This window comes from Elephas maximus, chromosome 3 (assembly GCF_024166365.1).
Source record: "Elephas maximus indicus isolate mEleMax1 chromosome 3, mEleMax1 primary haplotype, whole genome shotgun sequence".
Lineage (NCBI taxonomy): Eukaryota > Metazoa > Chordata > Mammalia > Proboscidea > Elephantidae > Elephas > Elephas maximus.
In genome coordinates this window covers 42,115,464-42,137,525 of record NC_064821.1, presented here as the reverse complement: position 1 = coordinate 42,137,525, position 22,062 = coordinate 42,115,464, and the positions used below count along the sequence as shown (strand labels likewise).

The 22,062-nt window shown below is 57.2% G+C and overlaps 1 protein-coding gene across 10 annotated transcripts in view; it reads left to right on the top strand.

The window, feature by feature from the left end:
* The window catches only part of MEGF6 (multiple EGF like domains 6), a 136,340-nt gene extending 123,852 nt beyond the window's left edge, over positions 1 to 12,488 (top strand). For 6 of the 10 annotated variants that reach the window (XM_049877692.1, XM_049877694.1, XM_049877688.1 and 3 more), the window contains 21 exons: positions 1,182 to 1,307; positions 1,889 to 2,020; positions 2,091 to 2,219; positions 2,501 to 2,641; positions 3,344 to 3,472; positions 3,560 to 3,688; positions 4,008 to 4,136; positions 4,495 to 4,623; positions 4,868 to 4,996; positions 5,277 to 5,405; positions 5,663 to 5,791; positions 5,956 to 6,087; positions 6,316 to 6,444; positions 6,923 to 7,051; positions 8,091 to 8,219; positions 8,438 to 8,566; positions 8,963 to 9,091; positions 9,191 to 9,319; positions 9,992 to 10,120; positions 11,650 to 11,712; positions 12,333 to 12,488. In XM_049877692.1, coding sequence (XP_049733649.1) covers positions 1,182 to 1,307; positions 1,889 to 2,020; positions 2,091 to 2,219; positions 2,501 to 2,641; positions 3,344 to 3,472; positions 3,560 to 3,688; positions 4,008 to 4,136; positions 4,495 to 4,623; positions 4,868 to 4,996; positions 5,277 to 5,405; positions 5,663 to 5,791; positions 5,956 to 6,087; positions 6,316 to 6,444; positions 6,923 to 7,051; positions 8,091 to 8,219; positions 8,438 to 8,566; positions 8,963 to 9,091; positions 9,191 to 9,319; positions 9,992 to 10,120; positions 11,650 to 11,712; positions 12,333 to 12,400 — 2,597 coding nt within the window. In that variant the 3' untranslated portion in view covers positions 12,401 to 12,488. The remainder of the gene's footprint in view (positions 1 to 1,181; positions 1,308 to 1,888; positions 2,021 to 2,090; positions 2,220 to 2,500; positions 2,642 to 3,343; positions 3,473 to 3,559; positions 3,689 to 4,007; positions 4,137 to 4,494; positions 4,624 to 4,867; positions 4,997 to 5,276; positions 5,406 to 5,662; positions 5,792 to 5,955; positions 6,088 to 6,315; positions 6,445 to 6,922; positions 7,052 to 8,090; positions 8,220 to 8,437; positions 8,567 to 8,962; positions 9,092 to 9,190; positions 9,320 to 9,991; positions 10,121 to 11,649; positions 11,713 to 12,332) is intronic. The other 4 variants (XM_049877689.1, XM_049877691.1, XM_049877690.1 and 1 more) reach the window with 4 other exon arrangements.
* The last annotated feature ends 9,574 nt before the right edge of the window (positions 12,489 to 22,062 follow it).

The window sequence follows — 22,062 nt, the reverse complement described above, 5'->3', positions numbered from 1 at the left end:
TGGGTGCTTTGCTCAGTGGGGATTGTGAGTCTTTGAGCATGGAGCCTGGTGCTACTGTAGCCTGAACCTCAAGGCTGCCATGAACACCTTCCTGAGCCCAGGGGGTGCTTTCCTGCAGCAGCAAGTGGGGCATTGGAGCAGCCTCGGTACTGGAGCAAGGAAGGAGCTGTCTCCTGCACCCCAGGGTTACCCCCAGTTTTGCACTCAGTTGTCCTGGGGCAGGGAGGCCGAAACTGGGCCCTGAGGGACAGGGCAAGCATGGACGTGTGAATCCCTTCAGCCTGGGACCCTGAACTCTGCTGATGAAGGCTCCGGGGCTTCCAGGACCCAGGACCCTGCATGGCCATGGGGAGCAGTGGGGATGGGGCTCTGCAGAATCCCCCTTCTTCCTGAGGCCTTACTGTGTGCCTAGAGCTGGCCTGAGTCAGCCCTTCCCAGTATGTCCCCTCACCCTTCCTGTCTCACTGACCTTGCTCTAAGTAGAGGTGTCAGACAGGCAGGCCTGCAGGAGGACCCTCCCTTCTCTTAGTCTGTGGGACACCTGGTCTGCTCCCTCCCACCCCCACCCCATCCTACTGGGAGAGGGCTGCAGCTCTGGGGGTAGGGGGGCAAATGCAGACCCTCACTGCTCTCTAGGGGTCTGGGGCTGAGTACTTGTAAGGGGTGACACACACATCCCACGCCTCCCAGCTGGGCAAGAGCTACAAGGGGAGGGGGCTTGTGGGGGGGACTGGACTGGCATCCCCAGGTGGGGCTTGGAGCACAGGCCAGCAGAGAGCCCCCAGGGGGCAAGCAAAGGTGGGGACCTGAAAAGCCTGGCTTCAGCGGTCCGTGGGAGCTCTCCAGGGTCCTGGATGGCCGGGACTCAGCTGGAGCAGCCTCATCCTCCGGCTACTTGTCCCCACTCATGACCCCATTTGTGACCCCACTTCTGCCTATCTGTGCTCCTGAGGCCCCTCCTGGCCCTGCACTGCAGCACCCCCTCCCCAGCTCCTTCCTGTGACCTGCCCTGGTCACCAGGGGACCTGGCTGTGTTCAGCAGCCCTGCCGGAACTGGAGCAAGAGCAGGCTCCTGGGAGGGAGTGGGTTCGGGACCCCATTGCCGGGATCCCCCGAGGGAGGAGAGGCTCCCGGCTGGACCAGTATGGGGGTGCTGAGGCACATTCTTCTCTCTCCTGCAGAGTGCCCCAGGGGGACGTTTGGTGTGAACTGCTCCGTCTCCTGCTCCTGTGGGGAGGCCCCCTGTGACCGGGTCACGGGGCAGTGCCTGTGCCCGCCAGGGAGGACTGGGGATGACTGTGGGGCAGGTGAGTGGCAGGTGGTGTCGCGGAGTCCCCCCCTTGCCTCCCCACAGTGTTAGGGGACCCCGGCCCCATCCCTGAACTGTTAAATTCCTTTGAACCCTCGCACTGACAGTGTTTGGAAGTACCTGGCCTCAGACCATGTTTGGGGCCCTGACAGTGGTTAATGAACCCTTGACCCCTACTCCAACAGTGTATGGGGACCCTTGATCGCAGACCATGTTTGGGGGACCCGGCCCCAGCCCGGAGCTCTGCAGACCCAGCCCCGCCCCCAGCAGCTGTGGAGCCCTGCTGAGCCAACAAGGCTGGGTCTGGAGTGTGGGTGTTTGTGTCCTGTGGGGGGACAGCTGGGGGCCTGTTGGCTATTTGCGGGCAGCCAAAGGTCAGCCAGCACAGCCCCTGGCCCACGGTCTGCTCACCACATGGGGGCCTCTCCAGGGCTCATGGTGATACCTGCTGAACTGTCCCTGGGGATGGTGTGGCATCCTGCAACCTCTCCCGGCCCTGGGTGGGCTGCTGGTGGTGCTGAGGCGCTCACGCCCAGGCCAAGAGCTGCGGGGGTCACTGACCAGGCATGGGGGGCTTAGAGTGTCCCGAGGGCCGCTGGGGACTCGGCTGCCAGGAGATCTGCCCCGAGTGTGACCATGGTGCCAGCTGTGACCCTGAGACAGGAGCCTGCTTGTGCCCACCCGGCTATGTGGGTAGCCGCTGTCAGGATGGTGAGTGGGGCCTTGCTTGTGCCTCGGGGTGGGGGCCGGGCCCAGGTGCTCACTCTCTCTTCCCCTGCAGTGTGCCCAGCAGGCTGGTTTGGGCCTGGCTGCCAGGCCAGGTGCTCCTGTGCCAACTCGGGGCACTGCCACCCAGCGACCGGGCAGTGCAGCTGCACCCCGGGGTGGACGGGCCTTGACTGCCGCAGAGGTATGCAGGGGTGGAGGTCCTTCACCTGTACTGTCTCCCTGCCATACACAGGGTTCCCCCAAGATGGAGAGCACTGGGGTCCCTCCTGACATGACCCTCCACTCCATCAACCTTGCTGGGTGCCCTGGGCTCCTTCACCCGCAGCCACCTCCCTGCCTTAAGCAGGGCTCCCTGGGACTGGCGTACACTGGGGTACCTCCCAAGATGCCCCCCTGACCTCTGAACTTGCCGGTGGCTGTGGGCCCCGCTGGGCCTGCGCTGAGTGACTGCCTCTGTTGCAGCCTGTGACGGGGGGCACTGGGGGCCTGACTGCAGGCACCTCTGCGACTGCAGTGCTGGGCGTGGGAGCTGCGAGGCTGCCAGCGGCCGCTGCCTGTGCGAGCCTGGCTACGTGGGCCCACGCTGCGAGCGCCGTGAGTTGGGTGGGACCTTGGCTGTCCCCACCCCGCCCGAGGCCACAGGCAGGGGCCCCAAGTTTCAGGAGCCTAGGGGAGCCCCATCCTGTCTTCCGGGCCCAGAGAAGCAGGGGTGTGGTCCTGTCTGAGCTTACCCAGTCCCCGCCCACTGACCGGGCCCTCGGGTCCCTGCCCCTTTTCTGTATCAGGAAAAGGGGAACTCCCCACCAACCTCTGCCGGATGTCGCCCACTTGGACTGGCAGGCGGTGGTGGGGTGGGGGCCGTTACACCCCCTAGGGCACCTGGCACCTGAGGGAGGTGAGGAGGGAGAGCCCAGGGCTGGAGGGCACCCCTTTTAGTGCTGTGGGTTAGTGGAGTTCAGTTCGTCTTAGAGGTGGTCCTGGCTGAGGTCCCTAACCACAAAGGCTGATTCCTGGGCTTTAGAGGTGGGCTGGAGGGCCTGCAGAACTCCATATGGGTGACTCTCATGGCGGGGGAAGGAGGACTTGGTGGGGTCCAGGGTGGTCCTGGCGCAGGTCTCTTAGAAGCAGCCCTGGACGAGGTCCCCTACCCCAAAGGCGGATGCCTGGGGCTCCCCCAAACCTACTCCCCTGGGGTTCGGGGTCTGAGTGGACAGAGGGAGGGGAGCCCAGCCCTCTTCCTTGCGAGGTGCCCTTGCCCCACTGTCCAGGGCCCCTGCTGATGGTGGGCTGGGGCTGGTGCCTCAGGGTGTCCCCAGGGCCACTTTGGACCAGGCTGTGGGCAGCAGTGTCGGTGTGAGCATGGTGCGGACTGCGACCACGTCAGTGGGGCCTGCACCTGTGCGGCTGGCTGGAGGGGCACCTTCTGCGAGCGTGGTGAGCCCGGTGGTGGTGAGCGGGGTGTGCCGGGTGGGCCTGGGGCCTCGGCACCTGGGCCTCCCATCACCACCCCCTCTCTTGTAGCCTGCCCTGCCGGCTTCTTTGGCGTGGACTGCCTCAGGGCCTGTGACTGCGCTGGTGGAGCCCCCTGTGATGCCGTGAGTGGGGCCTGTGTCTGCCCAGCGGGCCGGCGTGGCCCCCGTTGTGATCAGGGTGGGTGAGGCTGCGAAGCTTCTGGTGCTGCTGGGGTGGGCCTGGTTTGAGCAGGAGTTGGGGGCTGGCCCATTTGTTGATGTCTGGGTGGGGGAGGGGGTTCAGAACCACCAGGCAGCCACACTTGCTATTAACCCCCGGAACGCTGTTTGCCCTTGCGGTTTGCAGTGTCCCTGTTGTGGGCGGCCCAGGCCCAGGAGGGGGATATGGCTACAGAAGGAAAGGGATACATAGGTTCCGGGACCCTGGTGGGTCTCCAGGGTCAGCCCCTCTAAGGCTGTAACCATGCCCCCCCGCCCCCCCCCCCCGCCCCACGCAGCCTGTCCTGCCCAAACCTACGGGCTCAACTGCAGCCAGACTTGCATCTGTGCCAACGGGGCGACCTGTGACCCAGTGCTTGGGTGGTGCCGCTGCACCCCAGGCTGGATGGGGCCCACCTGCCTGCAGGGTAGGCCTGCCTGGGGGGCCTCCAGGAAGTGGGGGATAAGGATTCCTGTTCTAGCAGTCCAGGGACTAGGCCCCAGTGGTGCTTGGTCCTCGCTGGGCCATGTGGGGTCACTTGGGTATGGATGGCTGGGGTGGATGCCAGACCTGCCTGGAATAGCAGGCAGCAGTGGCGGGGGGGGGGGGGGTGGCTGTCACACCCTCACAGGACATCTGGCACATGAGGAAGGGGTGCCCAGGGCTGGAGGGTCCTGGAGCAGATCATCTTAGAGGTGACCCTGGTTAGGTCCCCACCCCAAAGGCCGATGCCAGGGCTTTGGGGTCTGGCTGGCTGACACTGCGGTGGCCCCCTCCTCTCCCAGCCTGCCCTGCAGGGCTATATGGCGTGGACTGCCAGCACCCCTGCGTCTGCCAGAATGGAGGCACCTGTGACCCTGTCTCAGGCCACTGCTTATGCCCAGAGGGCTGGGCTGGCTTGGCCTGTGAGCAGGGTAAGCACAGTGAGCTGAGGGGGGCCCCCTGGGGGTTTGTGGGAACCAAGGCTGCACCTCAATCTGCCCCAACCTAGGAGGCTTTCTGGTCAGTGGCAGTGTCCTCTGTGTGGCCATGGCCTGCAGGGTGACCAGCCCCATCACCTCTCCTTCCGAGTGTGGTCCCCATGGCTCTGCGTACAGGAAGCATGGGCAGGGTTTCTGGGGCCCAGGGGGACACTCACCCTGTTTCCCACCCCGGCAGAATGTCTCCCCGGCCACTTTGGGGCCGGCTGTCAGCACAGCTGTGACTGCCTCAATGGGGGTTTCTGCAACCCCCGAACAGATGCCTGCCTCTGCCCGGCCGGCTGGGGCGGGGACAGGTGCCAGAGCCGTGAGTGAGAGGGGGCAGGGGCCCACTCTAGGGCTGAGGTTGTGGAGGTGAGGGGGCTCGCAGAGGGGGCTGGTGGGGGTGGCTGCCTTCTGGGCTGCCAGGGGTCCCCATGGAAGGGTCCCCACCTAGGAAGGCAGCCTGATGGGGGTGGGGCTGCTTTGCCTGGTGTAGGGTGCATGTCTGGCCTCAGGCCCAGCCCTTCTGGGGGTGTGTGAAATGCAGGCATAGGTGGGTAGAGGACTGTTCCTCTCTCAGCCCCTCCCCCATCTCCTTTCTGCAGCCTGCACCGAGGGCACCTTTGGGGCTGGCTGTCAGGAGCAGTGCGCTTGCCGGCAGGGAGCCCCCTGCCACCGTGTCACTGGCACCTGCCTCTGCCCCCCAGGATGGAGGGGTGCGAGGTGTGAGAGTGGTGAGCACAGGGCCACCTGGTCACCAGCACCCCAGAGTTGGCGGGGTTACTCCACGCAGGGATGGCTTCAGGCCCACTCTGACCCCAGATGGAGGGGCACGAGGTGTGAGTGGTGAACACAGGCCCACCTGGTCACCAGCACCAAGGGCAGCTCCTGGGGGGTGCTCCTCCATCCAGGGATAGTTCCAGGCCTGCTCTGCCTCTGGGTCGCCCAGTCCTGCCTCCCAGAAGCCCCTCAGCCCATGCCCTCCTTGCAGCCTGCCCACCTGGCTGGTTTGGAGAGGCCTGTGCCCAGCGCTGCCACTGCTCACCGGGCACCGCCTGCCACCACGTCACTGGGGAATGTGGCTGCCCCCCTGGCTTCACTGGGCCTGGCTGTGAGCAGGGTAGGTGACCCACTGGTTGGCCAGGGCTGAGGGCTTGGTAGTGTCAGACCACAGGAGCCCCTGAGTTGCACCCCAGAGCATCCCTCCGTGGGAAACGGGACTTCTGGAGAGGGTGGGTGAGCTTGGTTGTGGTCAGGACTGATGCCATTCCCACCTGCTCTCAGCCTGCCCACCTGGCACCTTTGGAAAAGACTGTACCCAGAGATGCCAGTGTCCCAGTGAGAACCAGTCCTGTGATCCCACCATGGGGACCTGCGTGTGTGCAGCTGGTTACCACGGCAGCAGCTGTCAGCAGCGTGAGTGCCCCTCATGCCCTGTACCCATCCCATACTCAGCTCACTAGCCTGAGTCTGCAGGAGGCCCTGCTCTGAGGGGGCAGTGGGATGTGCGGGGGGCCTCACAAGGCCACTGGTCATTCCGCAGGAGGACTAGGGGTGGTGTCACCTTGTGGGGGCACTGGACTGACCTCAGGGGCGCTGGGGGCAGTGTCCACCCCAGCCCTGGCAGCTGGCCCTCTCCCACAGGCTGCCCACCCGGGCGGTTTGGGCGTGGCTGTGAGCAGCAGTGTGTGTGCCACAATGGTGGCTCCTGTGACGCGGCCACGGGTGCCTGCCACTGCCCCGCTGGATTTCTGGGGGCCAACTGCAGCCTTAGTGAGTGGCTGGGACAGGAGTGGGGGGCTGGGGCAGGGGTGGGTGCCCTCCATGCACCTCTGCTAGTTTCAGACGGAGGTAATAGGAGGTGGCTGCAGCCCTGGGTGGTGTCCCCACTGGCCCTTTCTGGAGACTGCTGGGCAGCTTAGCCTCCCCCTGTATCTGCGGCCGAGCATCCTGCTGAGAAAAGGGTCCTTTCCTGAGCCATAGGGATGGTCCCTGGTGGAATCTGGGTTGGGCGTGCTGGTTGGTGGGGTGGGGGGCGGGCAATAGTAGATGACGCAGAGCAGGCCTAGATGGCCCCAGCAGAGCCATAGGCGAAGGGGAGGGGCAGGGTGGTGGCATGGGAGTCAGCTGCACCTCTGTCTGGGCAATGGTGCTCCACCCCCTGGGCAAGGGGGGCACCCTCTGGGGAGAGAATGAGGAGCCAGTTGGTAGGCCAGGCCAAGGTGGCGCCCTAACTGGTCTCCTTTGGCAGCCTGCCCGCAGGGCCATTTTGGCCCCAACTGTGTCCATGCATGTGAGTGTCGGGGGGGAGCGGCCTGTGACCCTGTGACGGGCACCTGCACCTGCCCCCCCGGGAGAACCGGCGCCCACTGTGAGCATGGTGAGTGTCCGACAGCAACGGCTGAGGGGAGTCCACTCTGCAGTGGGCACTGCCAGGAACGGGCAGCCTGGTGATCAACCCAGCTCCTCAGTTTACTCCTCAAGTGGCCCTGGTGGGTAGGCAGCGTGAGTCCACCTGGAATGTCTGAGTAGTACATGGGGGAGCGTTGACAGCCCCCAGGCCTGGCCTTAACCAACAGGCCCTGAGGCTCGGGCCAGCAGGTGGTCTACTGAGTCCCTATGGCTGGTGGAGCTGGACAGCCTCCAACCCAGAGTGCCCCAGCCCGTAGCAGAGGGATCAGGCAGCCATTCTTCATCTGAGGACGGAGCCAGGCTCCTGGCTGATGTCCTGCTGGAGCAACGTCCTGCTGGCCCTTTCCGCTGGTCCCAGGAGTCAGGGACTTGCTAAAGGGAGGCCCAGGGCACAGGCCATGGTGGAGAAACTGGGGCCTGGGGCATCATTTGTGGTGGGTCATGCTCGTGAAGGCACACCTGGTCCCTACAGCCACACCCGCAGGCCTGTCCCCAATACTCTGTTAGACCTGGGCCATTTGCCACCCTCTGATGACACCCCCAGTTCTCAGCTTTGGGGGCTCCTTGGGAGCCTGTGTGCAGCAAAGTGTTAGCCATTCAAGGCCCTGGCCACTGCTTCCTCCACCTCTGGCACCAGCCTGCATGGGCCTGGCCTACCTCACCCGCAGGGAAGGACAAGCCCTCCCACCCACGTCCACTGATGGCCTGGCTGATCTCTCCCTGTGCCTGGGGATGTACACTCGCCCAAGCTGCGGGGGCCCATGTGCACTATGCTGCCGCCGCCTCCAGAGAAGCTTCCCTAAGCCCTGCCCCAGCCAGCCAGGCCAGGCGCTTGCAGCCCTGGGCATTTGCCAGGGAAGGGTGGTGCTCCTCCCAGCACAGGTCTGCCTGGGGCAGAGACCGGCATAGGGAGGGGGCCACAAGGGACACTTGTTAAGTGACTGTGGGACCTCATGGGGCATGTCCCATCCAGGGCGGAGCTCCCAGCAAGCCTCTTTCACCCACAGGCTGCCCCAAGAACCAGTTTGGCATGGGCTGTAAGGGTGCGTGCCTCTGCAGAAATGGGGGTCTGTGCCACCCTGCCAATGGCAGCTGTACCTGCAGCCTAGGCTGGACGGGGCCACACTGTGAGCAGGGTGAGTGCCTGGCCGAGGGGAGGGGCTGGCACCCCGGCTGGGAGAGGCCTGGGCTCTGGAGGGGGTCGTGGGCCCCTGGCCTACAGGGGACCCTGGACTCCTGTAGGGCAGGCCAAGATTCAGGGTCATTTGGACTGGGTGCAGTGCGGAGGGACTGGGCCTTGAGCCCCATTCTTCCACCTCTGTGAGGGAGGCTTACCTGCTCACCCTTTCTGCAGCCTGCCCACCTGGGCGCTATGGTGCCGCCTGCCACCTGGAGTGTTCCTGTCACAATGGCGCGACCTGCGAGCCTACCACTGGGGCCTGCCACTGTGGCCCCGGCTTCTATGGCCCGGCCTGCGAGCACCGTGAGTGGGGGTGCCGGGACTCTCCCAGCCAGCTGGGCTGCTAGAAGGCCATCTGCTGCTCCCTGTGGGAATCCGGGCAGACTTTGGCCATGACAGTGACTGATTTCCCAAGTTATCCCTCCCAGCCTGATGAGATCCTGCCTGAAGCTCTCAGCAAGAGCTCCCTGGCCAGGAGCCTGGCTCTCCCTCAGGTCCACATCACCACCCCTCCTGCCTTGAGCACCTAGCCGAGGACAGGGACCCAGGGGACTGAGGGACAGAAGCGAAGGAGGGGGCTTCTCATGGGTGGCCCTTTCCCATTCTGGGTAAACTGAGGCCGGGGCAAGGCTGAGGAGTTGCTAGGAGGTTTCTATCACTTCCTCCCCTCACTCAGCTCTAACTGAGGTCTCCCCTCAGACTGTCCCCCCGGCTTCCACGGGGCTGGCTGCCGGGGGGTATGCCAGTGTCAGCATGGAGCCCCCTGCCACCCCGTCACCGGCCAGTGCCTCTGCCCCGCGGGCTTCCAGGGCCAGTCCTGTCAGCAGGGTGAGTGCGCAGTGCCCTGCCCACCCTCGCCTTCCCCATGCTCCCTTCCCCAACCCTGCCTCCTGCGGTTGATGGAGCTGAGCCCATTGTCCCCTACAGGGTGTGAGCGGGGCTTCTTTGGAGAGGGCTGCCGGCAGCAGTGTGCCTGTGAGGGGGGAGCACCCTGTGACCCTGTCACCGGCCTCTGCCTCTGCCCGCCGGGGCGCACGGGAACCACCTGTGACCTTGGTGAGTCTGGGGTCTTCACAGGGGTGGGCCATGGGGCGGGTCTTTGTCAGGGGTGAGTATCATTTGAGCTGGATGAGGGCTCCCTGTGCCCTCTGCCCACTGGCACTGCACCTGCCCGGATCCCCCACACCCCCGTGTCCTGCCTCCCTCCATCTGTGGCCCTGGGGTGGGGGGGCGGATGGTGGTGGCAGGGAGAGGGAGCAGCACTAGGACTTTTGGAGTCCATGCATGGAGCTCCTGCTCAGTGCTATTCAAGGTCAGACCTGCCCTCCGGCTTCCCAGGGGCCCGGAGAGGGCTTTTCCCAGCATGGGGACCACAGTCATTGGTGGGAAGAAGACCCTCCCTGTCGGCCTGACTTGGGAGGCCCACCCTGAGGAAGGGAGGAGTTGCTTCTGTGCAGGGCAGACACCAGCCCCCTTGTGTCCTGGGAAGGAGCAGCCCTGACCGCTGGCCCCCTTTGCCGGCCAGGGGGACTTGGGACTGCGATTCTGGGTGCCTGCCCACCTAGGTCTGGCACTTTCCCACACAGGAGCTCAGGGGCTGCAGAGTGCTGTGGGGGAAGGTGGAGCAGGTTGTCATACTTCAGAGTGACCCCAGAGATGCTAGCCCTGCAACAGCCATGCCTGGACAGGCAGGGTTCACTCACAGCTGGTCTCTCTCCCGCCCCACAGAATGCAGAGGGGGGCGCTTTGGGCCCGGTTGCGCCTTGCACTGTGATTGTGGGGGTGGGGCCGACTGCGATCCCGTCAGCGGGCAGTGCCACTGTGTGGATGGCTACACGGGGCCCACGTGCCGAGAAGGTGAGGGGAGCCCTGCGGGGGTGGGGAGACACTATCCCCTGGTCTCAGCCCTGCCCTGGCTCTACACCTCCCCTGCCCCTTGTCCCCAGACAAGGACCAGGTACATAACCATTCCAGCACTGGGTGCATAACCATCCCTGCTCATATCCAGTGTAGGCAAGAGTGAGCCTTGTGGCCACTTACCCCACGTGGGCACACCATCACTACCGTCATGGCCCTGTGTGTGTGCACTCCAGTGCATGTGGGTGTGCACCACTGCATGTGTGCAAATGTGCATGTTTGTGCCAGTGTGTACAATAGTGCATCTGTATGTACCACTGTGTGCATGTGAAAACCAGGTGCGTGTGTATACCAGTATGTTTACCAGTGTGTGTGTGCATACAGTAGTGTGTGCATGTGCACCAGTTCATGTGCAAACACGCATGAATGCACTGAGTGTGGGAAGGTGGCAATGATAGCCCCCTTCGTCTTTAAGCCCTTCGAGGCTCTGCTGGAACTTTCTGTCAACAGGCACAGCTCAGCAGTGCCCCCTGCTCCTTTTGGCCAGCCCATGTCCCTCTGGTGCCTGCTGGTTGCTCCTCCAGGTTCAGGAGGTTGGGAAGGCATGTCTGTGGAGGGGGGCAAAGGCCAGCCTTCAGTCCTGTGTGGCACAGACATGCAGACAGGGATGAGGGAGGGAGTCAGGCAGAAGGCTCTGGGTGTGGCTGCGAGCAGGTTCCAGACCTGGGCTTCTCACCTAGGGGCCCCAGACATGGACTCCGTGTTATGTGGGTATGCACCTTTCTGAGCCTCTCCAGGGTAGCCATGGACCCAAACTGTTAAGAGCTGTGGGAAGGGTTTGGAAGGGATTCCACCTCCTACAGCCCAGTGTTGAGGCTTCAACTTGAGCGCTACTGTGCTTGGGGACGTACCAGTGACCATGGTGGCATCTAGTGGTCAGATACAGTACTGCAGCACAAGCTGACCCAGAGTGCACCTGGGCAGCGCGCTTGGGGAGCAATGCTGGAATTCACCTGGAGGTCTTGGGAGCCAGGCCCCCTCCTCCTGCCTGAGGGCTGGTGGGCCAGAAAGAAAGGCCTGGGTCTTGTGGCTGGTGTGAATCAGCAGCTGTCTGCTCCAACATGCCTTCCTTGAGCCCAGTGCCCTGGGGGGCTGCCTCAAGGCTGGGTGAGTCCAGGCCACCCTCAAGACCTCGCCCCTCCTGTCTCCCACGGCTGCCCACTGTTTGCCATCCAGGTCCCATGGGCAGGGCCTCCATGGCTGTCGGGGGTCCTGGGCTCTGCCCCCTGCCCAGGAGTGGCCCTGAACAAGGCTCCTCCTCTCCTAGCGCCAAAGCCCAGCCTATGCTACCTGGGCAGGTCAGAGTGGGGGCTTCATTTGGGGAGGGGACCCTACTGCCTGAGTAGGAATGAGAATGGGGGAAGAGGCTGTGCTGGGTGGAGGTCCCTACAGGCTCTGGGTGGGGTCAGGCCTTGTCGTACCTTTACTGCTACCCACCCAAGGGTGGGGGGCACTAACATGAGCTGTAGCCTATCCCCCAGCAGGTGGGCACCCCCAGCTTCTGGAGAGCCTGTCCTCAGCCCTGGGCCCAGGTAAGGGGGTGGGGGATGCTCACGTTGCCAGTGAGGCTGGCACGTGCCAGGAGGTAGCTTTATGGCTAAGGCCAAAGGAAGAATTTATCCATAACCTGGGCCCCATGGGGGTGGTGGGCGTCCACTGCACTGGGACCCACAGAATTTTTTTTTATTGTGCTTTAAATGAAGGTTTGCAGAACTAGTTTCTCATTAAACATTAGCACACATATCGTTGTATGACGTTGGTTAACAACCCCACGCCATGTCAACACTTTCCCTTCCAGACCTTGGGTTCTCTATTACCAGCTTTCCTGCTCCCTCCTGCCTTGTAGTCCTTGCCCCAGGGCTGGTGCACCCCTTTAGTCTCATTTTGTTTTATGGGCCTGTCCAATCTTTGGCTGAAGGGTGAACCTCAGGAGTGACTTCATTACTGAGCTGAAAGGGTGTCATGGGGCCATACTCTAGGGGTTTCTCCAGTCTCTGTCAGGCCAGCAAGTCTGGTCTTTGTGGACTCCCAGAATTTTGACCTCAGAGATGAGGGCAGGGCCAGTGCTGGGCAGGGGGAGGTAGGGAGAAGGGGGAGGCGGGCCCCTGCCCCGGCCTGGGGCTGACGCCCTCCTTTCCCCTCCACCCCGCAGCAGCCACACACCCAGCCTCCCACAGCCCGTCATCCAGGCCCAGCGACAGGGCAGCAGTGGACCAGTAGTTCTGAGGCAGCACTGGCTGAGACCCCACCTCCCACATTCTGGCCGCGGGGACCCAGGGGCTTTGGTGATGGCTGAGGGTGCTCCATGAACCCAGGACTCCGGCCCCCGGCCTCAGGGGCACAAGCACCTTCTCTCCGGAGGACTGTGGACAGATGTGGCTGCCTGCTCCAAGGAGGGCTACCCATCGGGGGAGGGGGCCCCACCTGGCTGGGGTCCAGCAAGTGGACAGGCCTCTGACCACACCAGGTGCTCTACATGCTAGTGCTGAGGAAGCCCTGTCCTGCCCAGCCCCGCCCCGCCTGCCCTGGCCCTGGTCAGGACGAAAGGCAGCTGCCCTGGTCAGGACTGAAGGCAGCTGTGGGGGCAGGTGTGGCCCTGCCATCAGAGCAGGTTCAGCTGGTGCTAGGCCTGGGACTGCTGCAGCTCGGCCGGACGTTTACCTGGAAATATAGCCCACCCCGTATTTATGTAAAGGTATTTATGGGCACCGGTACCTGCCCTCTGTGCCCCTGGAAGGTTGCCCAGTCTCCTGGCCCAGCCCAGGAAGCCCTGACTCAGGACTGCAGGCCCTGGGGTCTCCAGGTGACCAGCTTGGCTACCGTGTAAAACTCACCAAGTTAAAGGAGCAACAGCTTCCTTTGAGCCTGTGTGTTTGCTGATGACGTGGACAAACCCACATTTGGCCCCTGCTCCTCCCAGGGAGGGGAGGTGGGGAGGCTGCAGTAAAATTGGGGCTTATCCCTATTCCTGGTGCTGTGGAGACAAACGCTGGGGCTGTTCCCGACGAGGTGGATGGATCTACGAAACATGCCCATGCTGGGATGTCCCAAGACACAGACAGTGCAAGTCTCAGGGCCTGTGCGTGGGAAGAATGGCTGGGAGGGGAGGAGGGCTGCGTCTGAGGGCAGGGCTGGTGTGAGGGGCAGCCTGGGTGGGAGATGCTTTTGGCTGAGCTGGCCCTATCCACCTGTACCCCCATCACACGTGAAAGCAGTGGTGAGAAGACTGCTTGGACCCCGAAGCTGGATGGGGGAACAGGCCTGACCGGCCACTTCTCCTGAGGGCGTGGTACTCACGGGCTGAGGCAGACATAACCTGGGAAAAGGGTTGTGCCCACAGCGAGGCCAGGGAGATTGTCCTGGGCGGGGGGGTCCATGGAGAGGGTAGAGCCCAGGTGGTAACACTGGAGATTCTGCCCTGAGGCTCTTCCCCCACCTCTCACCTGAAGAAGCCTCTGTAGGGTCTGGACTGTAGCCCCCTTTCCTTTCCCCACAATGCCTGCCTTGGTAGCTGATACCCCTAAAGTCATAGAATCTCACCAGGAAAATAAGGAGGGCCCTACCAACCTCAGCTTTCACATGCGAATGAGGTGATTGAAAAGACCATGGAATGGGTCAGGTGCACCCTAGTCATCAAAGTGACATCTTTGACAAAAGAACTGATGCATCTGAATTGCATTGTCAGTGAAGAATATTGAATATACCATGGACTGGCAGAAGAACGAACAAATCTGTTTCGGAAGACATGCACCCAGAATGCTCCTTAGAATTGAGGATGATGGAACTTCATCTCACTTACTTTGGACATGTTATCAGGAGGGACCAGTCCCTGAAGAAGGACACCGTGCTTGGTAAAGTAGAGGGTCATAGAGAAAGAGGAAGACCCTCAAGGAGATGGATTGACACAGTGGCTGCAACAATGGGCTCAAACATACGTACTATCGTGAGGATGGCACGGGACTTGGCAGCATTTCGTTGTTATACACAGGGCTGCTATGAGTTGGAGCCAAGTTGATGGCACCTAACAACAACAACTAACGAGCTGAAGCACTTAAATAACAGATGACACGTGAGCACTTCATGGTAGAGGAAGCCACGTGAATGGACCACCACACTGAAACTTTAAAATAAACACAATACACATCTCAGAAAGGATAAGGGTGCAGGACTGGCCATGTGAAGGCAGAACAAGCAGTAAAAGAAGAACCAGCTGTAACGATGGAGTGTGGAATATACACAAGTTGAAAGAAGAGCATGATGGGTAGGTTGAATGGACACAACTGAATAATGGGTTTTCCAGCTCAGGACACCCTCAGGAACAGCAGGAAGGCAAAAGAAATGGGAAATGCAAAGGAAAAGTTAATAGAAATGGGTAAGAGAAGTTCCCAACATTCATCTTCTCATTCTGTTGTTGTTAGCTGCTCCTGAGTCAGCCTCCAACTCATGGCGACCCCATGCACAACAGAAGGAAATGCCACCTGGTCCTGCACTGTCCCCATGATTGGTTGTGGATCAGACCATTGTTATCTGTAAGGTTTTTTTTGGCTGAGTTTTGGAAGTAGATTGCCAGGCCTTCCCTCCTAGTCTGTTTTAGTCTGGAAGCTGGGCTGAAATCTGTTCAGCGTCATAACAATATGCAGGCCTCCACCGACAGACAGATGGTGGCTCTGCGTGAGGTGCATTGGCTGGGAATCAAACTCACATTTCCTGCACAGAAGGCAAGAATTCTACCACTGAACCACTAACCAAAACCAAACTCACTCCGCTGAGTCGATTCCAACTCTTAGCCACCCTATAGGACAGAGTAGAATTGCCCCCCAGGGTTTCCAAGGAATAGCTGGTGGATTTGAACTGCTGACCTTTTCTTTTGCAGCTTGAGCTCTTAATCACTGCACCGCCAGGGCTCCACCCCCTCATCTTCTAATTAAAAAAAAAAAAAAAACTTTTGCCATTGAGTTGATTCTGACTTATAGTGACTCTATAAGACAGATTAGAGCTGTCCCATATGGTTTCCAAGGCTGTAATCTTTATGGAAGCAGACTGCCACATCTTTCTCCCACAAAGCACCTGGGGGGTTCAGACCACCGACCTTTCAGTCAACAGCCATGTGCTTAACCACTGCACCACCAGGTCTCCTTAATCTTCTAATAGAAGCCCAGAAAAAGAGAAGAAAAAACAATTGACATGAAGCAATAAACAAATAAAAAGTTATCAGATTTAAAGGTGAATGATCTCAGATGGAAGGGTTCAAAGGGCAGAAGAGAATTGATAAGAAAAAACCACAGTGTAAAGAACTTTAAGAACATCAGGGACAAAAAAATTCTAAAGGTCCCGGAGAAAAAGCGGATTAGGGGTTACATTGACATTAGACTTCTAGAGAAACACTGAAAGCAAGAAACCAGTCATGTTCTATTTTCAAAGTGCTGAAGAAAAAAATTTGAAACTTGAATTTTATATTCAGCTAAACTATCATTGAAGAGCTAAGTCAAATAAAGATCTTCTTGGGTCTACCACATAAAAATCTTCTTTGAAAATGCTCTTAGGGGAAGTTCTTCAGCGAGAAGGGAAAGAAATCCAGGAGGGTGCCATGAGCTATGTAGTCACCACATTCCCCACATAACTTAGTAATTAGAAGAATCAAAATATTGATGTTGATCCACAGCTGAAACTGCAGATACCACCACCGGGGAGGAGGGTGTGTGCTAAGGCCCCTGTCCTGTTTGGTGAAAGAGACCAGGATAAGCTACAGAAAGTGATTAGGCAAATACACGTAAGTGCAGATCTTAACTGGATACGTAGCTGTAACCACCACAATGCAAGTGATTTGTGATCAGCTTCTAAACCTAGGGGTTGGCGATTCTAACCCACCCAGTGGCACCGTGGAATAAAGGCTCGGCAATCTGTTTACAGCCAGAATGCTCATTAGCAGCAAGGATGGCGAGACTATGTCTCACATACTTTGGATATGTTATCCAAAGGGACCAATCCCTTCAGAAGGACATCCTGTTTGGTAAAGTAGAGGGTCAGTGAAAAAGAGGAAGACGTCAATGAGATGGACTGACACAGTGGCTGCAACAATGGGCTCAATCATAACAACAGTCATGAGGATGGAGCAGGACTGGGCAGTGTTTCCTTCCGTTGTACACAGGATCACTGAGTCAGAACTGACTCAGTGGCACCTAACAACAACAACAACCTGCTTACATAAAGATTACAGCCAAGAAACCCTACAGATTAGTTCTACTCTGTAACACATGGGGCTGCCATGAGTTGGGATCAAGTCAACGGCAACTGGTTTGTGTTTTTGGTTTTTGAACTACATCAGGAATACTGGTAGGATGTTCAACTTTTAAACCACCTGGAGGAAATTTGAACTATTCAATGGAAGGCAGAAAAGGAGGGAAAATAAAGCATAATAAAAAGAAACTAGGTCAACCAACTCTAATAGTAATTACAATAAATATAAGTGTTTACAAATGGTTTGATGAACAAAAGACAGATCCCTAGACTGCAGTAAAAATAATCCATCCGTATGTTGACTATAAAAGACATTTAAATGGATAGAAATATAAATAAATCAAAGCTGGGGTTGCAGTTTTAATATTTACAGTTGGAAAGCATCATGAGTTGCTTATATAAATCTGTATGCCCATAACAATGAGTCTCAAAAATACATAACACAAGGATGGACATAATAGGTGGAAATGAATAATGATAACTTGGGATTTCAATGCACTCTTTACAAACACTAATATGTTTAGCAAGCAAGATGCAAGCAATGATGAAGTTTGAATAAGCTTTAACATACATACATCATCTATGTTTATCTGTCTATAAACTTTATGGCATCCTGGTGGTGCAGTGGCTAAGAGCTTGGCTGCTAACCAAAAGGTCGGCAGTTTCAATCCACCCTCCACTCTTTGGAAATCCTATGGGGCAGTTCTACTCTGTCCTGTAGGGCTATGAGTTGGAATCGACTCGACGGCAACAGGTTTGGTTCTTTGGTTTTATGTAAACTTTATACTCAACAAATGGAGAATATACATTCTTTTTAGCATAATGGAACAATTAACCAAACTGAAAGTTGCTTCTTTGGAGACGAATAAGAAAGACAAAGCATTAGCAAGACTGATGGTGGGGGAAAAAAAAAAAAATGCAGTGAGAAGGACTGAGAATTAACCACAGATACAATAGAGATGAAAACATAGAAAAGGGTTATTATGAACTACCGTATGCCATTAACTTTGACAACTTAGAGAAATGGATGAATTTCTGGAAAAATATAAAATGCTAGGACTGGTATGAATAGAAATAAATTCTAATAAACCAATAAATTAAGTAAATGCAGGTAGTAATTGAAGACCTCCACTTCTACCCTACCCCAATAATCCTAGGTACCGATGTTTATATAGGTGGTTGTACCAGACTCTCAAGACACCCCTGATCTTACCTAATATGAGTTGTTCCAGAAACTTGAAATAGTGGGAAGGCGAGTCAACTCACTGAATGAGACCGGTATGATCTTGGTTCTAAAACTGAGTGAGAACATTACAAGAAAAGAAAATTACAGACTCAGTTTGTGTATGGAAAAATCCTAAATAAAAAAATTAGCTACTCAAATAAAAATGTTTAAAAATATCAACTTGATCAATTGTGGATAATCCGAATACGAGGACAGTTTAACATCAGAAAATATGCCAACGTACGTGGACTAGAAATCTGATGGTTTGTCCTGACAGAAGCAGAAAGAGCATTCAATACAGTTCAATGCCTGTTTAGGATACAAATTCTTGGAAAACTGGGTACAGAGAGGATCTTTCTTCACGATGGTTCAAGGCAAGAATCTACTGTAAACATCCTGTTGAATGAGAAACGAATTCAAGTCTCTCTTTAAATGACACCATCTCCGAGATGCCTTCTGTGACCCTAATTAAATATCATCCCTCGCTGCTGTCTTTCCTGCCCCACATTATTTTTCTTCACAGCCCTAATATTGTATCCTGTGTCTTTTTGTTTGACTGTCCTTCCCCATTAAGGCACAAAATCTGGACAGCCAAGGGCTTTGGTTGCTTCACTATGTGACCACTTGGAGTGAGATCCTATTAAGTAGGGACCCAAACATTTGTTGAATGAATAAATGAATTCCCACGATGATCAAGAGGGGGGCAGTGGCAGTTCAGTGGTAGAATTCTCACCTTCCATGCAGCCATTACCCATGTGTCTGTGGAGGCTTGCGTGTTGCTATGATGCTGAACAGGTTTCAGTGGCGCTTCCAGACTAAGACAGACTAGGAAGACAGTCTGGCAATCTGCTTCTGAAAATTAGCCAATGAAAACCCTATGGATCACAACAGTCTGATCTGTAACCAGTCACAGACATGGTGTAAGACCAGGTAGCGTTTTGTGCAGTTGTGATTGGGGTTGCCATGAGTTGGGCGCCAACTGGACAGCAGCTAACAACAACAAAAATGAAGAATCAGAGGATGTCTCATTATCACTCCCTGCCCAGTAGAGTTCTGCAGGCCCTGGTCAATACTGTCAGATAAGAAGAAGAAACAAGAGGTATAAAGATCCAGGGGGAAGAGAAACCTATCTTGGTTTACCAGGGATATTATTATCTCTACAGAAAACACAAAAGGGCCAGGAGACATTATTACAACTCATAAGAATTCAGCAAGGTTGATAGATGAACCTATAAAAGATTAACCTATAAAGTCAATAGTTCTTCAACACCAGCAATAACCGGATGTCCATACACCCCCTTCTCCCAGGGCCATGGGGATCTACAAGACAGAACACAAAATAAGATACCATCCAATATAGCAATGAAACCCAGAAAGTATCTCGGGAGTTCATCTGGCAAAAGAATGCATGAGGCCTTCATAGAACTTTCAGACCTGGAAGAAGGCCTGAACAAATGAAGTGTCTGACTAGTGTTAAGCCAAAACACCAAAGGCTTTGGCGTTGACTCAATTCCGACTCATAGCAACCCTATAGGACAGAGTAGAACTGCTCCACAGGGTTTCCAAGGCTGTAATCTTTACGGAAGCAGACTGCCACATCTTTCTCCTGAAAAGTGACTGTTGAGTTTGAACCACTGACCTTTTGGTTAACACCTGAGTGCTTAACCACTGTGCCACCAGGGCTCCTTTAACCAGTGTCAGGGAGGACCATTTGACATTGTAAAAATGTCACCTCTAGTCAGTCTTTAAGTCTGTTCCATCAAAGAACCCCTGACGGAGTTCACAGGGGATGCCTGGAAGAAGCAATCTGCAACGTCTAAAAGGCCAAGGGTTTGACATCAAGAACAAGGAAGGATGGTGACAAATCCATAAGCAGAGAGAGGGAGGCGAGGACATGAGTGTTCACAGGACATAGCCTCCCTAAGACCAAGGAGAACAGTTGGGGAGTCATGGGTCCTGAGTGACGCTGAGGAGGTAGAAGCAAAGTGGTCAGCCCCTGAGCCCCAGAGCAATGGGCAGCATTAATACTTTTGTCCTGAGAACCTACCAACAATGCCGCTTCTAGACACCAGGGGGCACCCAAGGATGCAGAGGGCATGGAGAGACCCAGGAACAACCCAGCAGAATGGACAGGTCAAGTGCCTTGAATGCACATAGTGGTGGAATGTTCCGGAGTGATCAGAACTGTACAGAGTAGTAGCACCGGTAGGTCCTAAAAACCGTGTTGAATGAGATAGAAATTAGGATGAAGTCAACAGCACACACCTCCCCGCCACCCCACCAAAGGACATGATATTTTTTACAAGGACACCCGGGTGTTTGAGGAAGCACATCAAACACATGGAGGTGTCTGTAGAAGGGAGAGGTGGGCAAAAGGGAGTGCTCACTGAAGCCCCCACCACCGCTGAGTCCCATTGCTGATGGCTCAACACTATGTACCTTGCACTCCCCTCCCCAGGAAGGGATGGGTGGCCCGTCCAGCCTGTGACATTTATCCTGGTCCTTATGCTTGGCATCTGGGTCTCCATGACCCACCCACACTTGCTCTTCTTCCCAGGAGGCTGCTCTTCCTGCCCAGGTCATCTCTGTGGGGGGGATGGGGGTGGGGATCTGGCTCTTCTCATTCACCCTGAGCCTCAGCCTGCCCAACAGCCCCAGCTCCCCACCATCCCCATGGCCCTGCAGACGTTCATCCACTGAAGTGCTACTAAGCTGGCCAGAAAGGCCCGGGGTGGGGGGGTGTATGGACATCAGGGCATTGCCCAGTCATGCCTCGTCCACCAGGGCCCAGCACTGGGCACAGCGCTGCCGTGGGTGCTCTGGTGGGCCTTGCAGCTAGCCCCAGCACCCCCACTCCCTCACTGTCCTCCAGGCTAAGCATTTTAAACCCATTGCGTATGAGAAAGATTCTTTTCCCCACTTAGCAGATGAGGACACTGGAGCCTAGAGGGTACTGCTCAAGGTCACCTAAGGTCTGCCCAAGGTCACTCAAATGAGCACAGGACAGATTCCAAAAAGTGGCTGCAGTCAATGGCCCTGCCTCCGAGACTTGCCAAATCCACTCTATTCCATTGACTAAAAACGTCCTAAAACTGTACTTGGCTGAGAATGAATGGAGGGTCCCCCTGGAGCTGCCGGGTAGTGGTTAGACTGAAGCCTTAGGGTCACAACAGCACCTGGTTTACACAAAGTGCTGCCTGCCCGCTCCTGCCAGAGGCCCTTCTCCCCCCACCTCGCTGCCAGCTTGAGCTCTGGGAGGAGAGCAAGAGGTAACCAGCTCACAGGTGGGGAAACTGAGGCCGGGATCTCCTTCCGTTTTGCCTGGGGGAGTGGGCGGGGCTCGGCCAGGTCTCCAGGGACCATGCCTCTTCCCGAGACGTGGCCCTGCCGCATTTTGCACAGCAGCACAGCTGCCCTTGTGCGGCTCTGAGCCAGACTGCCGCCCCTGTGACAGGCTTGGGGGTCGTGGGGACAGGAGCTGCCACCCTTCCTTCCTGGTGCTGGTATCTTAAGGCACCTGGGCCTGTGGGTGGGGCTCAGGGAAGCCCCACCCCTTGCTCCACCCACCACTCTGTCCACTCCCACTACAGGCTTCTCTTCATACCTGGGGCCATGGGTGGGGCTCAGAGAAGCCCCACCCCCTTTGCTCCACCCATCACCTCAACCTCTCCCACACCTATCTTCTCCCCTTCATCCTTTGCAGGGTTCAATAAGCCAACCCCAGAGCAGGGGTGGGGGCAGTGAGCAGGCCTCCCAGCGTCACCCACTTCCAGTTGGCTTGGATTTCAGAATAGAAGCAGGGCCCCATCTTGTGACGCAGAAGGTCTGGGAGAGTTTTCAGGAGCATGCTGGGTGCCCTCACCCAACCACAGCACTATCCAGGCCGAAAAAGTCCAGGAGCCTCAGTAAAGGGCATGAAGGGCAGGGGAGGGGTTGCGTCCTGGGATGGCAGGCCCCAGTCCTCCCCAGCCTGGCCCAGCAGCCTCCCCTCCCCCCAGGCACAAATGCCACCTCTCCTGGGAAGCTCTTCCCCGGACCAGGCTGCTGACCAAGCTCCAAGGGCAAGCCGACCTGCCTCTGCATCTGCAGGTCCCATGGGGTCCTGGGTAGGGGGCTTGGTGGGGGAGGCCATGAGGCCCCTGGTCAGCCTTTGGTCCTTATAGCCCGTATGTGGGCCCTGCCTGTGGTGATGTGATAGGTCACAGGTAAGACAGAGCCAGGGGCAAGTTCTGGAAGACATGCAGGGGGGCCAGCCCCAGCCTGGGGCACCTAGCACTGGGGTGACCCCATAAAGAGTCCCAGTCCCAGCCCAGGGCACCCAGCACCCAGGTGACCCCATACAGGGGCCTGTCCCGGCCCGCACTGGGACACAGATGGTTGTGGCCTTTGCCTCGCTCTGATTGACTGTGGAAATCCAGGT